At 39.3% G+C, this 15,808-nt stretch overlaps 1 protein-coding gene across 2 annotated transcripts in view; it reads left to right on the top strand.

Moving 5' to 3' along the window:
* Positions 1-233: 233 nt before the first annotated feature.
* Mtr4 (exosome RNA helicase Mtr4) overlaps positions 234-15,808 on the top strand; it is a 499,068-nt gene continuing 483,493 nt past the window's right edge. For both annotated transcript variants that reach the window (XM_090371841.1, XM_090371842.1), the window contains exon 1: positions 234-458. In XM_090371841.1, coding sequence (XP_090227967.1) covers positions 343-458 — 116 coding nt within the window. In that variant the 5' untranslated portion in view covers positions 234-342. The remainder of the gene's footprint in view (positions 459-15,808) is intronic.

The raw sequence follows: 15,808 nt of genomic DNA on the forward strand, positions 1-15,808 counted from the left end.
TATTTGTTATTATTTTTTTGTAATAATAATTGGAAACACTTTTAAAGCAAAATCAATTTGATGGTTTTTTATTTGAATATTATTATTTATTTAATTTTTTTCGTCCCTGTAGTCTGTAAAAGCCGTTTTGGCGCTGCGGTTTCATTGACATGCTTTTATGTTTGTTACTTTTCTATGCTCGATTTCGATGTGTTTTCGAATGTTTTAGAGTTGGTACTTTTAAGTGATTTGCAATTAGTTGAGGAAAGCTAACGCTATTGCTTGAAGTGTGGTCTCGCATTTCCTGCTTTACGAAAGTTATTTCACTTTTGTTATTTATTTATTTTTTTTTGAACTTAAGTGATGGCTGACCTCGATGATCTTTTCAGTGTTTTTGAAGATACTTCACCTTCCAAAAAGAATATTTCAAAATGTGTTTCTAAAAGCCCAGAGAGACAAAAGCTGGATGCAAATCTGAGGTAGTGTTTGAAGGGGTATATTTCTTTGTAAATTATTGAGAGATTATAAATCAGTGCTCTTTAAAAGTATACTTTTCTATGAAAACAAATGACTAACACGATTATTTTTCAGAGACAATTGTGCATTTAGTTTTTCCTTTTCTATAATGGTTTACAAAAGTTCAGTTTTGTATTATCCAGGTTTTAAAATTTTTATGTTCTGTACGTATTTCACCACCAAGAATAAATAAATAACTGAACTACCATTTGTATTTTGGATGCCACAGTCCAGAAGAGTTATAGCTTGATTGTCACTGTTTCGTTGCACCTGCTGACACTATGCCGCACACTTTTCATGGCAACATTGGACTCATTATCACAATGGGTTCAATTGTATTTGCATGTTTTTCCAGGACCACAGTCATTCCTATTTGTTATTTATCTGAAAGTTCAAGCTGTTAATTGAAATGGATAAAGTATGGTGGCATATATATATTCATAAAAATTAGTTTAGAAATGGAGAAATTACCTCTATGATGTCTTGTAGAACACTTCAGTGCTGATACTCTCTGTTGTTGAATAACTATACAAATAGATTACATGTATTCCACACCCTCGTAGACAAAATGAATGATCCAATGCACCATGGAATTGAAAGCCAGTGGGCCCCAAACCCGACCCAGAATGCATTGAATCACCAACCCTAATCTTTGAGCGAGAGAATACAATACGTCCGTATTTTAAAAACAATTTAAATGCTTTGAAACCATACTTTTAATACTTAAAAAACTAATATTAAAACATGTTACTTCCCTTCCCTAGGAAAGGGAAGGGTATTTGTAAAATTATGCAATAATCTTGAAAAGATGTGTATTTTTATGAATATTAACAGATCACAGAGCAGCAAAGGCTCAGCATGTTCTTTTCTTTTTTTTTTATTACTTCATCTGTACAATACGTCCATATTTTAAATTTTGTTACTTCCCTTCCCTAGGAAAGTAATGAAATTCTTTAGTTGCTTAAATGTTTCAGAGGAGTCAATGTTTTTTGTTTTAATATTAATTTTTAAAGTATTAAAAGTATGGTTATGGTTTCATTATTTATTTGGTTAAATTGGTTTTAAAATATGGACGTATTGTATTGTCTTGCTCAAAGATTGGAGTTGGTGATTCGATGTATTTTGGGGTTGGGCTTGTGGCCTGCTGGCTTCTGTTCCATGGTGCATTGGACCATTGATTTTTGTCTAGGAGGGTGTGGAATAAATGTAATCTATTTGTATTGTTATTCAACAACGGAGAGTATCAGCACTGAAGTGTTCTACAAGATGTCATAGAGGTAATTCCTTCTAAACTAAATTATTTATAACGTAGAACATACTGAGCCTTTGCTGCTCTGTTATCTGTTAATATTCATAAAAATATGTATCTTTGCAAGATTGCATAATTTTACAAATACAGCAATACCTCAATTAGCATGGCTTCAAACAGCATGGGTTTCACTATAACACTGGCTATTTCAATTAAATTTAAGTCAAATTTATTGTATATATTAAAACTCATTCAATAGCCTAGACAGGTACTATACATATATGCTGCATTGTCGGAGCCAGGTACTATACATATATGCTGCGGTTCCAACTCTGTTGTCTACTCTGCACATGGTACTTTAGCTCCCTTCAGGCAGTCAGCTGCAACGTGCAACAGTGTTCAATATTCTTAATTCCATCCTGACGAGAAAACATGATAGTTTTTCAAGCTTTTCATTTCAAAATTTATTTTTTACCCCTTTAAATACAATCGAAAATATATCTGCATCTTGGCTAGAAATCACTGCCAATAACATGCGTTCTGTTTGGCAGCATGTTTTGCCCCATTTGGTAAATGATTTCACTGGTTTTGAATCGCAAGTTCAGATAATTTCCAAAGACATTGAGAAGGTCGGAAAAGACTTGGGATTCGAAACTTTGGACACTGCCAATGTATGTGACTGCATTAACTCACATGCAAATGACTTAGATGATAACCTTGAAATTGACGAGAAAATTGCATATGCAGAAGAGGAAAATGATTCTGAAGTGGATAACACTGAAGGGCCACCAAAACAATTTTAAACAGAAGAACTGGAGAAAGTTTTTTTTGGGGGGAGGGTTGACATGGCCTGCGAGACGATTAAGAATGGAGATCCGAATGTTGAACGTAGCATCGAGATATGGTAAATTTTACAAGACGGGATTCAACGCTACAAGATGTGTACGCCGAGAAAAAGAAGAGACAGCTTCACCAGACTTCATTATTGAAATACCTAAATAAACAACTGCTTTTTTAAAGCTTTTTTTTCTCATCTCTCATGATGTTACCTTTTCATTAATAAAATTTTTGCAATATTTTTTTAAATTTCAAATCCTTTTAATTGGCTATCAAGTGCATCTTGTTTATAGATTTATTATAATTTGTTTGTAGACTGTTTCTCTGGTACGCATTCAATTAAAACCCATTATAATTATACCTCAATCAGCACAGTTTCACATAACATGGAATATTTTCAATACCAATTATCAGTGCTATGAGGGGTATTGCTGTGCATGGTTTTGTAACATGTCGAGTAATACTATTTCACTGTAGTGAATATAATTTAATGTGGTTTAAATATTCGATACTGAAATACATATAGTGTTATAACTGCATTGGGATGTAAGTTTAGGGTTATATTTTGTATTGGAATTTTATTTGAAATTGAATAGAAATCATGACTCAGACCAGAGCAGCAAAGCAAAAGGATCAAACTAATGGGAGTGCTGTGGCTCAGGGGAGAACTGAGGGTGGCAGTTGTCGTCTGAATCACAGCCTTTTAAAATGCACTGCTTGTTTGATGTTTGTGTAGCAATCGGGAACAGGACATGATATTGCCAAGGGGAATGTCTTTGTGTGTGTGCGATATAAGTAGTGTGAGGAAATCAGGAACCAACTCAGCGTTGTTATGGGCCTATATGAGAGCTTGAAGGACAGTGTAGATGCCACTTGAAGCATTTGAATTGAGGGGCACATCTAGCTCTCAACTGCTCACATCACCCCACAGCTTGCACTTAAACATCATGCAAAACAGCAGCAATCCCCAAAGCAGAATGCGCTGGTCCCACAGGAACCAGTTGTTGTTGACTCTGTTGTCAGGGGAACAGGGAATATATTGTGCAAAAACAATAGGTGGAACAGGATCAGGGTATGGACAAAGGTTGATGATGTTGTAGAGCAGATATCACCTTTTAAGGGCACGAAAGATGATATCGTTGTACACGTTGGCACTAATGATATTAAGAGTAGGAGACCGGCAGAATTACTTAACAAGTACAGGTCAAGTTTGAAAAAAAAAGCCGCGAGTTAGGGGTCGAATTTGAAAGTGTCTGCAATTCTGCCCAGGCACGATAGGAGGGAGTATATGATGAGAGCCTTGTCAATCAGTTCGGTCCTGGAGAGATTGTGCAATGCTCACAGGGTAGAATTTTTCTCAGCCTTGTCTGTGCTTGTTAACAGGAGAGTGCTTCTACAGGGATGGGATGCACTTAAATGGAAAGGGTGCAAGAATATTTGCTGATGCTATCAAGGCAGAGTTAGGTGGGTCGGGAAACTGCTAGCTTGGGGGATACATGGATTAATAGATTAACAGTAGCCACTGGCAGAGGTGAAAGTGATTCTTACACTACTTCTATTGAAATGCAATTGAGCAGCTGCCTGGAAAGCAAGGCAATGGGGATTTCTAGGACTGCTGGGAGTCATATGGAACAAGTAAATACATGGGCTGTGTTAGGGTAACAAAGAGTAGGAACAGGTGCATGTATGCGTGCATGTACACCAATTCTAGGAGTGTAGTTAATAAATTTGATGAACTTGAAGTGCTGGTCAAGACATCAAGGGCAGATATTGTTGGGATATCAGAGATGTGGTGTCAAACAGGCATAAGCAGTGCAGAATTGGAATTTGGAGAGTACAATGTGTACAGAAAGGATAGACAGGACAGTAAGGGAGGAGGGGTTATGCTGTTAGTTAAGAAACACAAAATCTAAGGAAGTGTATCCAATTGATGTTGGTGGACAATGCAGTGTGACATAAACAATGGGAAAGGAAAAATGAGAGTAGGTATGTGTTATAGGCTTAATGAATCTGATGAGTATAATGAGCAATTGTGCAGAGAAATAGTGGGCCAGTTAATCAGGGTGCCTCCGTAGCCAAGTGGGCAGGAGCAGCAGTGCGTAGCACACGCTTCCTGATAGACCGGGGTTCGAGCCCGTGACTGTCAAATATGGAGGATGCGGAAAGGTCAGGGAATGACCACCACATATCCCGAAGTAATATGGCCTTAGTTGCTAATGCTCCTAAAAACCAAATAACAAACAACAGTAAATCAGAGTGTCTTATAATGGAGATTTTAATTTCCCAGAGATTGACTGGAATTTGTGGGTTGGTCACTTACACACTAGCAAGGATTTTGTGGATTTATTAGATGATTGTTTTCTACAGCAGCATGTTTGGGAGGCAACTAGAGGGAGTAATACTCTTCAGCTGATTATCAGTAGTGATTCTTCATGCATTAAGAATCTGAAGATAAAGGAACCACTAGGTGGCAGTGATCACAGTGTGCTGAAGTGGGATTTACTCAAAGTGGTAACTACCATCAAGGGTAAAGGGTTTTTGCTTTTGTAAAGGTGACTACTGTGGTCTGAGACAGTATTTAAATTCTATACTGTTGGACCAACTGATGATGTTACCATATCTTCAAATAGGCCTGTAAGGTTGGGAGAATTCATATTCACAAGCAATTATATTGATACACCAACCATGTTGTATTAAAATAATAATTTACCTTTAATACTGCAAAATAAATGTATAGATATATACAATTAAAATTAAAACTATTTACAATAAAATATATAATACAAATAAAAGCGATATAAAACATTAAAATACGTTAAAATACTTAAAATACCGGATACGAAAGCTTTCAGAGGCATCTGCCTCCTTTCTGAACAGTACATTTTTAGTTGCAACAGATCATTAAATAATAGCAGGTTCACGGCTCACGTGGTTCCACAGGCGCATGGGCGGTATTCCCCTCATGCGTACTAGAACCAGAAATGGTTCGGGAGCGTACCAGGCGGAATCAGTCATCCCATCCAGGGGAGTTCATATGCATCCCCTCCTTGAGGCTGTAGTACTCGGACGGGATGACTGATTCCGCCTGGTATGCTCCCGAGCCATTTCCGGTTCTAGTACGCATGAGGGGAATTGCCCATGCGCCTGTGGACCCTGCTATTATTTAAGGATGTGTTGCAACTAAAAATGTACTGTTGAGAAAGGAGGCGGATGCCTCTGAAAGCTTCAGTATCCGGTATTTTGTGTTTTAACGTATTTTAACATATTTTAACGTTTTATATCGCTTTTATTTGTATTATATATTTTATTGTAAATAGTTTTAATTTTAATTGTATATATCTATACATTTATTTTGCAGTATTAAAGGTAAATTATTATTTTAATACAACATGGTTGGTGTATCAATATAATTGCTTGCGATGATGTTACCAACAGCAAATTCAAAATGGGAAGCATTCAAAGAATTAATCTTTGAAGCTACTAGGCTTTTCATACCAACTAAGAAATATTGTTCAAGGTTTTTGCCTAAATGGATGTCAGATGAACCAATTAGGCATGTGGCAGAGAAGAAAAATGCATGGGATACATATAAATTAACAGGTGACAAAGAAGCCTATGATAGATATAAACTGGTCTCTAACCAAGTCACAAAGGAGGTTAGGCAGGCAAAGGCAGATTATGAGAAATCTTTGGCAAAGGATGCAAAGAAAAATAGCAGAGTTCTTTACTTATGTAAACTCTAGAAGGAAGGGGATGAATCAGATTGGTCTACTTCAGGGGTTCCCAACCAGTGGTTCGCAAACCCCTGGGGGTTCGCACTAAAAATTCTGTAATGGTGTCTGCTTAGATTTACATAGGTATATTATTGTCGGTGCCTCCGTAGCCAGGTGGGAAGGAGCAGAAGTGCATAGTGCACTTCTTGATTAGACTGGGTTAGAGCCTGTCACCACCAAATACAGAGGATGCGGAAAGGTCAGGGAATGACCACTGCATATCCTCGGAGCAAAATGGCCTCAGTTGCTAATGCTCCTAAAAACCAAATAACAACAACATATTATTGTAAACTACAAAATATAACTAATAATAATGTAAAATAAAATTAAATAAATTTAAAGAATTGCCAAGGAAAGAAACCACATATCCCACAATTCCTTATAATTACTTTACCATCTTACAGTATGGGTACTGCACTTCCATCATTTCTACTACCCAAGTAGTATGCCTGCATTGTTTGATTACATCTCATATTATGAATACCTTCACAATGAGTTGCCGCGGTATTGTGCTGCTTTGAATAAGTAACGCTTAACTCATCTGCCAAGAATAAGTGTAACTTATTCTTGGCAGATGCCATCACCCAGACGGCACCGTTTCGAAGCTTGTTGGCTTACTCATCGGTGGGTGAGCAGGTACCCTGTTGTTGCAATAGTGACAACCCAATTATGAAGTATAACTCCACAATATGAGAGATGCTTGATGATGTGCATGGTTTTATCTAAATATATTTCTTGACTAAATTTCTAAAAGTATGTAAAAGGTTGTTTATGCATGGGTAATGCGAGATGTAATCAACCAATGCATGCGTAGTACTCTACAATTGAAAAATTTCTTTTAGTCAAAGAGGGATTAGACTCTTGCAGTAAATGTCCACCTTTTATCATTTATATTATCTAAATTAAATAACTTAACAAATGCTTGGAAGAAAAAGAAATTGATAAATGAAAGTGAGGGAAGGTGACATTGGTGCCTCTTTTTTTTTTTTTTGTGTTGATGTTACATAAGCATATTTCCTTGCATAATTTTGCCAATGCTAATACTAAATATTTGAGCAAATGTGTTAATGAATGTCTCTACTTGTCATTCTAAATCTCTGGATTTTTCCCAGTCATATGTTAATTGTAATAGAATAACAAATTCTAACAATCAATCTCTAAATACAACACTTGTATTTACTTGGCAAGTTATAGCCTAAAATCTGGGTAAATTTTAGGACAAGCTAGAAGTGGTCGTGGGTAGGGACTAAAGTGGCTGTAGCCCACCATGACTTATACATTCTTACTCATAGACATGCTTTACGTTGATTCTGCAAGCACTCGGAATATTTGATATTGTGATAATATTGTATTATATTATCACAATATTGAATTGTCATACATTATCACAATAGTATATAAAAGATGTATATCTTTTATAAGAGAAGATAAGGATATTGTGGTGCTTCTGATAACAGGTGGTCATCTGATATACCACAAGCTTTTTGTGCATTAGTTATTCTAAATTAACTTTCAAGATGCAGAAACAGTATACATAGACTTCTGATTCTCTTTATACTCTGGTACAGCGCATCACCATTAAGTCAGAGGAGTTTGCAACTGATTTTTTTTTTTTTTAGGAAAACCCCAAGCATGAGAGGTATTCAAATCTATAGCTTAGTTATAGCATGGGTCGAAGTTTGAGAAGATGAAAGAAGACATTTTTTAACATTAGAGAAGAGAGGATGTTCCAGTAAATGGAAGTTGAAGGAATAAATGAGGAAGAAGAAAAGTTGGTTTTATGAGTTTGAAGTTGGACAGTAAAAGGATGGTGACAGGTTGCGGCACATGGTGGGATTGGTTTGGAAGAGAGAGTGGGAATTATAGAAGCCAATTCAGAAAAAGTGCCCCTGGAAGTATCTATAGAAAAGGCATGCAGCAGAATCAGAGAAACTATGAGACAGAGTGGAGAGACTTTGTTAGAGATGAGTTATTAACCTAACTGCCCTCTTTTGAATGGAATCTAGAAGCCTGAGAAAGAAGAGGCTTTGGGGGCACCCCCCCCCATATGAAGGAACAATATTCCATGGTATGGCAGATTTGTGACAGTATTGAACAGCTGTTTGGAAGAAAAGTAATGCTGAGAGCGAAAGAGAAAAGAGTTTTTTACATGTGGAGGAAGCAATATTTTGATGTGCTTGTGCCAAGAAAGATTAAAGTCAGAGTAATCTCCAATAGAGATATGTGATCTTGTCTAGAAATCTGAGCATCATCAAAGATAACCAAAGGAGTAGAAGAATCCTTTTTGCGAGATATGACAGAACTGACTTTTAGAAGGATTGAAATAGCATTGCATTAGTAGAGGCATACGATGCAAAAAAGCAAACTTATGCAGCATCAGCCAAAAAAAAAAAAAAAAAAACCCTCCATTGTTTAATGCCTGTCTGGCTCAGCCTTAAATTTATTTAGGCTATCAACTTCCACAACAAAAGATGGAAGTGTGTTCCACCAATCAACTACCTGCTGGCTAAAGGCAAATTTCTGCACATCAGTTCTTCAACTGCCTTTCCTCAATTTGAATCTGTGTCCCCTCAGGTTCTTAATCTGAGAAAGAGGAAGAATTCCATTAGCATTCACCTTGTTCAAGGCTGACCTGCCCTGGCAGCCCATCTGTACTGCTCAGTGAACTTTATATTCGACTGCACAATTACCCCCCAAGGTTTTTTCACTTTCCACTTCTCTGAGTGTAGTACCACACAGTTGGTACATTTCTCTTTGATTATCGCTACCCATATGCAGTACTTTGCATTTGTCGATGTTAAACTTTATTTGCCACTTCCCAGCCCATTTGCCCAACTTATCTAGATCCAGTTGGAGTAGCATACTGTCTTTATTGTCATTAAGAACCCTTCCAGCCTTTGTATCATCTGCAAACTTGGACATTAAACCTGATATACCTTCATCGATATCATTGATCATTGATATACCTTCATCAATATACAAAACAATAATTGGCCCAACACCGAACCCTGGGGAACTCCACTAATAAGATTTGTCCACGAAGAGCAGTGTCCATTGATTACCATTCTCTGTCTTCTCCCACTCACCCATCCCTTTATCCATTGTAGCAATTTACCCTTAATGCCATATGGCGCCTCCATAGCCAGGTGCGGCAGTGCGTAGCACACGCTTCTTGATTAGACTGGGGTTCGAGCCCCTGACCACCAAATATGGAGGATGTGAAAAGGTCAGGGAATGACCACCGCATATCCCCGGAGCAATATGGCTTTAGTTGCTAATGCTCTTAAAAACCAAATAACAACAACAACCTTAATGCCACATCTCTCCAATTTGTACAGCAGTCTTCCATGTGCAACAGTATCAAAAGCTTTCCTGAAATCCAAGTATATGATATCAAAATTATTTTTGGCATTCAGTTCCTTTGTGACCACATAGTATCCAATCAATTTGGTCAGACAAGACCTCCCTTTAACAAACCCATGCTGTGTCTTAACTATTACTGCAGTCTTGTCTAGATGATCCTGCAATGCTTCTTTAACCAGCGACTCCATTATTTTACCCGGAACAGAAGATAAACTAACTGGTCTGTAATTACTCGTGTCACCCTTCGATCCCCCTTTGTGAATTGGGATACATTTGCACATCTCCAATCCGTGGGAACCTCCCCTGAGTCCAAGGATGCTCTCATAATTATGGCTAAGGGTTTGCCTAGCTGCTTTTCCGCCTCCTTTAATATAACTGGATAGATCCCATCCACCCCAGGTGCTTTTTTTACGTTTAACTTCAACAATTTCTTTTCCACTTTGCTCTCAGTTATTAAGTATCCTGCTACAATTTGATAACCTTCTGCCATTTTCAAACCTTAATAATTCCTCACGTGTGAATGTAGATGCAAAATACTCATTCAGTTTGTTTGCTATCTGAGCAGGATCATCAACAGTCTAACTATCGATGTCAAGTGGACCAATCAAATTCATCCCCTTCCTTTTAGAGTTTATATAAGTAAAGAACTCTTTGCTGTTTTTCTTTGCATGCTTTGCCAAGGATTTCTCATAATCTGTCTTCATCTGCCTAACCTCCTTTGTTTATATCTGCCATAGGCTTCTGTGTCACCTGATACATTTTATGCATCCCATACATTTTTCTTCTCTGCCACGAGCCTCATTAGTTCATCTGACATCCATTTAGGCCTAAACCTTGAACTGTTTTTCTTAGTTGGAATGAAAAGCTTAGTAGCCACCAAAATTAAGTCCCTGAAGGCTTCCCATTTAGAATTCAATGTTGGTAACATCATCATTGTTGATCCCATTCTACAGAATTTAAACATTGTCTGAGACTCCTGTAGTTACCTTTATGAAATAAAACGCCCTTCCCCTTAGCCTTGATGGTAGTTACATCTTTATGTAATTCCCACATCAGTACATTGTGATCACTGTCGCCCAGTGGTTCCTTTATCTGCAATTTCTTAATGCATGAAAAATGATTGCTGATAATCAGATCAATAGTATTACTCCCTCTGGTTGCCTCTCGAGTATGTTGCTGTTGAAAACAGTCATCCAATAAATCCTCAAAAGTCTTGCTAGTGTGCGAGTGACCAACCCACAAGTTCCTGTCTATATCTGGAAAGTTTAAATCCCCCCATTGTAAGACATTCTGATTTACTGGCCCACTCTATTTCTCTGCACAATTTCTCATTATACTCATCAGATTCATTAGGCCTATAACACACACACACACTCATTTTTCCTTTTCTAGTACTTATGTCACACCAAACAGACTCCACATTGCATTGCCCACCAACATCAGTTGGATGCACTTCCTTTGATTTTATGTGTTTCTTAACTAACAGAATAATCCGTCCTCCCTTCATGTCTTGTCTATCCTTTCTGTACACATTGCATTCCCCAAATTCCAATTCTGCACTGCTTATGTCTGTGTGACACCACGTCTCTGTTATCCCAACAATATCTGCCTTTGATGTCTTGACTAGCGCTTCAAGCTCATCAAATTTATTAACTATACTCCTAGCATTGGTTTACATGCAAGTATACTTGCACTGGTTTCTACTCTTAGTTACCCTAACACAGCCCATGTATTTATTTGTTCCACTATGACTCCCAGCAGTTCTGTAAAGCTCCATTGCCTTGCTTTCCAGGCTGCTGCTCAATTGCATTTTAATAGAAGCAGTACAAGAATCGCTTTCACCTCTGCCTGTGGCTACTGTTAATCCTGTTAAGTGGAGAATTACACGGAGAGTAACATTTAAGGAATTGGTAGTGGATATTCAAGAAGTTTAAGCTGTTTGTGCAGGGAGGGCAAGGTTTCTCAAACAGGAAGGTGGAATGCAGTGTGCTATCATCAACAAAACTATGGATAGGATTTCCCATCACTGGGAGAAGGTGATTAATATTCAATAGGAAAAGAATGAGGGAAAGAATAGAACCTTGGGAAACAAGGTAACATCATTGTTGGAGAAGTTAAAAGAAAGATCCACCGTCAGATCACAAACAAATCACCGTCAGAGAGAAAACTGGATATCCAATTACAAAAAACAGTTGGCAAACCATAAGAGGGAAGCTAATTTAGAAGACATTTATGCCAGACATGATGAAAAGCCTTTGAATTGTCAAGAGCAATTGCTTGAGTTTCGCCTCAATTTTCCACTGAATTTGTCTATAGATAAGTAACATAAGCCAGTATATTACCAGTAGATTAAGATTGACGGAATTCATGCTGGTGATTATTGATCAGATGGAAGGTTTCTAGATAGTTTAATAGTTGGGAGTTTATAGATTTCTCCATTACTTTAGAAAGAGTGGAAGTAAGTGCAATGGGGCGATAATTGGATGGAAGAGATTTGTAACCCTTTTTAGGAACTGTCTGCTATGAGCAAATTTCCAAGCAGAAGGAAAAACACCCGTGGAATAGGAAAGTGACACGCTCAGGAGCACAGGTTTTGGAACAAGTGGAAAAATTCCATCAGAACCTGTTACTTTCTTGGCATCAGAACTGTTCAAAATTCTTCTGATATCCTTTTGACGGAAGACCACAGGAGGTATTGAATAGTGTGTTGAGAATGGTAGGATATGGTTTACTAAGATCATCAATACATCGGTTAGAAGAAAAGTACCGTGCCTTTAGGTCAGATTTGTCTTTGGCTGAGGTGGAAATAGAACCATCCTGTTTTGATAGAGGTTGGAAATAGAGATGGGCAGAAGTTGTGGCCAATAGCTTTGGAAGGAGACCACAATGCTTGACTACCATTTGCACAAGAAGAAAATTTTCTACTCTCTCAGCCTGCTTGAAATATAGTTTTGAAGGGTTAATAACTGCTTTACAATTGTTGTGATCTTTTGTCCAGGAAGAAAATGAACCTGGAGGTATGGATACAAACCAATTGCTATATCCAGTATTCTTATCTTGAACAGCCTTAGCACATTTATTGGAAAACCAAGGTTTAGATAAAGGACGAGATTTTAATGTGCAGTGTGGAATAAAGGATTTCATCCCTACAATAATAATTTCACTGACATGAGCTGAGCGAATGTTGACATCAGAAGATTTAAAACATTAATCCCACCAAGGAAAAGAAGAAAATAAATCGCCGATCATCCCATTGTGCATTCTTGTAATGCCAAACAGCACTAGGTTGAGAAAGGCCACAAGAGAAAGTCTGCACTGGAGAACCACTCACCTTGACCATGTACATAGAAGGGTTGTTTGCGAGAAATAGATCAAGCTTGCTCCTCGACGTGGGCACCTGTACATGGTGAGGGGACCTCCCTGTGACGCTGCTGGACTTCCAGACTAGCATCACTGGGATCCAACACCCACAGCCCAGGTTCCAGGCTTACATCAATGGAATCCGGCGTGTTTGCCGTGCGCTGCGACCCGTGGAAATTCGGAAAGGGGGATCCTGGTGGTTGAGGGGCCCAGCTTCAATACACCACTTTGGCTCCTGCTTCGACAAGACTGGAGGTCCTGGAAGGCCCGGCTAGGATCAATCGGGTAGTAGGCTCATCTGCGAGGGTCAACCGTGTCAATGCCATGCCCCTACCCTCATGGTCTGAAGGACAGGATTCAGGCTGGCGGTGGTGCGGGTATGGTGTCTGGGTAGCCCTGGCATTCCACTCCCGAGCGCATTTATTGCATGCCGGGTAGTTGGCGTCCCTTTGGGCTCCGTGGTGGGTGGGGAGCCCGGGCACTGAACCATTTAAAAACTCCATGAATCCTGATAAACTTACTTCTTCAGGGGCCCCAACCCGGTCCCTATTTGAAAATACAGATGGAGAGGCAGATACCATTATTGCTACAAAGAGGCAGCGACTGAAATATCATCAGGGCCTGTCCCAAGATTTTTAATTATACACTCTACCACTGAAAAACCGATTGGCAAAATGTCACCCTTCTTTATACAGAAAGGGTTAGATGGGTTAGCAGGGTCACCCAAATCAGTTAAGAGGCTCCGTTCTGGAGACCTCTTAATTGAAACCAAAACTGACAGGCAATCTGAACAGCTACTCCGTGCAACATCAATCGGAGGAGTACCCATAACAGTGACACCACATAGAACACTCCATCGAGAGGTGTCATTTCGGAATGGGACCTTCTCGACGTAACTGAGAAGGAAATCAGCTCAGAATTGAAACCATAGGGAGTTATTGCCGTTAAGAGAATTAATGCGCATAGGGATGGGAAACTTGTTAAAACCAGGAGCATTATCCTGACTTTTAACTCGCCCAAAACTTCTGATAAGATTAAAGCTGGCTACATCAACTGTCCAGTGTGTCCATATGTTCCAAACCCTTTACGGTGTTTTAAATGCCAGAAATATGGACATTCTCAAATGGCCTGCCGTGGAGTCCTTGCATGCGCTCGATGTGGTGCAAAGGACCACAAAACAACAGCATGTTCAGCCACAAAACCCACCTGCATTAACTGTGAGGGAGAACATCCAGCCTATTCACGAGCATGCCAGAGGTGGAAAGAAGAAAAAGAAATTCAACGGCTGAAGGCAGAGCTAAACATATCGTACCAGGAGGCAAGGAAAGTGGTGAAACCTCTCAACATCAACAAACCTATCTACACCCAGAAGGTAGCAGGGAGGTGTTCCGTTGGAACTCAGATGGACATGTCCATCCCTCCAAAAGAATCATTTACTCCCATCGCACGTTATCTCTTAAGCTCCCAAAAACCTGCACAGAAGGACCAATCAGCTGCCACTCATATCTGTACCTCCTAATGCTCCACAAGTAACAAAAGCAATTGCAAAAGAAAAGAATAAGAAAGATGAAGCATCCCTTAATACGCAAGAAAACATGGATGTCGAGCAGAAGGCGGTACAAGAAGACTCAGTTTTGGAGCTCTTTGCTGAGGAGGAAATGGACACTGGACAGTGTCCGTACTTCCCCAGGAAGGAGAAAGCCAAAACTGAAAAAGGTAAGCCCTCAGCACCTCGGAAGCCACCTGATGGACCCACCAGGCCAAAATAATGGCTAAATTCCTACAGTGGAACTGTCGTGGATTCCGGCAAAATACTGATGACATCAAGGCACTCCTGCAAAAGCACAAACCAGCTTGTTTTTGCATACAGGAGACTTATTTAAAGGCAAATGATAACTCCACCATGCATAACATTACCATCATTCGTAAGGATAGAATTGTGGATGGTCCTCATGGAGGAGTCGCAATCCTCATCGGCAACCAGATCCCATTTCAGCCTTTGCAGCTTACAACTAGCATTGAGGCTGTAGCAATTCGCCTTACAGTGGGGTTCTTATTAACTGTCTGCTCTGTTTATTTGCCACCTGGGATTGACATCCCCCAGAAAGGCCTTGATGATCTTATCATGCAGTTGCCTTCCCCTTGTTTAATTCTTGGGGATTTCAATGGACATAATACTCTGTGGGGTGGTGCTAACATCAGTCGAAGGGGACGAGTCATAGAGCACATGCTCACTGACAATGACCTCTCCTTCTTAAATGTGGGAACAAACACCTTCTTCCACATGCCTGCCCGTACATTCTCTGCCATTGATCTTTCTATCTGCTCCCCTTCTCTCCTTCCTTCACTTACTTGGGAGGTAGAAGAAAATCCATATGGAAGCGGTCACTTCCCCGTGATAACCACCCTAACTAGTGGCAGACCATGTTTGCCATTTAGTTTACCGTGGTGGAAGATTGATCAGGCTGACTGGAATGCCTTTCAATATCTGGCAAACCTTGACATTGCTACAGTCAGTCAGGAGCCAATCAATGAAGCAGTCATGTATGTCACAGAAACGATTGTCCAAGCAGCTGCAATTGCAATCCCAAAATCATCCAGCGGTTCCCACTATTTCCCAAACCTTGGTGAAATTCAGAATGCACGGCAGCAAAAAAAGCACAAAACAAAGCCTGGGGGATATTCCACCGATATCCCACGACCGAAAATTTAATATCATTCAAACGTGCAC

Source organism: Mastigoproctus giganteus, chromosome 4 (assembly GCF_048544385.1).
Source record: "Mastigoproctus giganteus isolate SK-2022 chromosome 4, ASM4854438v1, whole genome shotgun sequence".
Taxonomy (NCBI): domain Eukaryota; kingdom Metazoa; phylum Arthropoda; class Arachnida; order Uropygi; family Thelyphonidae; genus Mastigoproctus; species Mastigoproctus giganteus.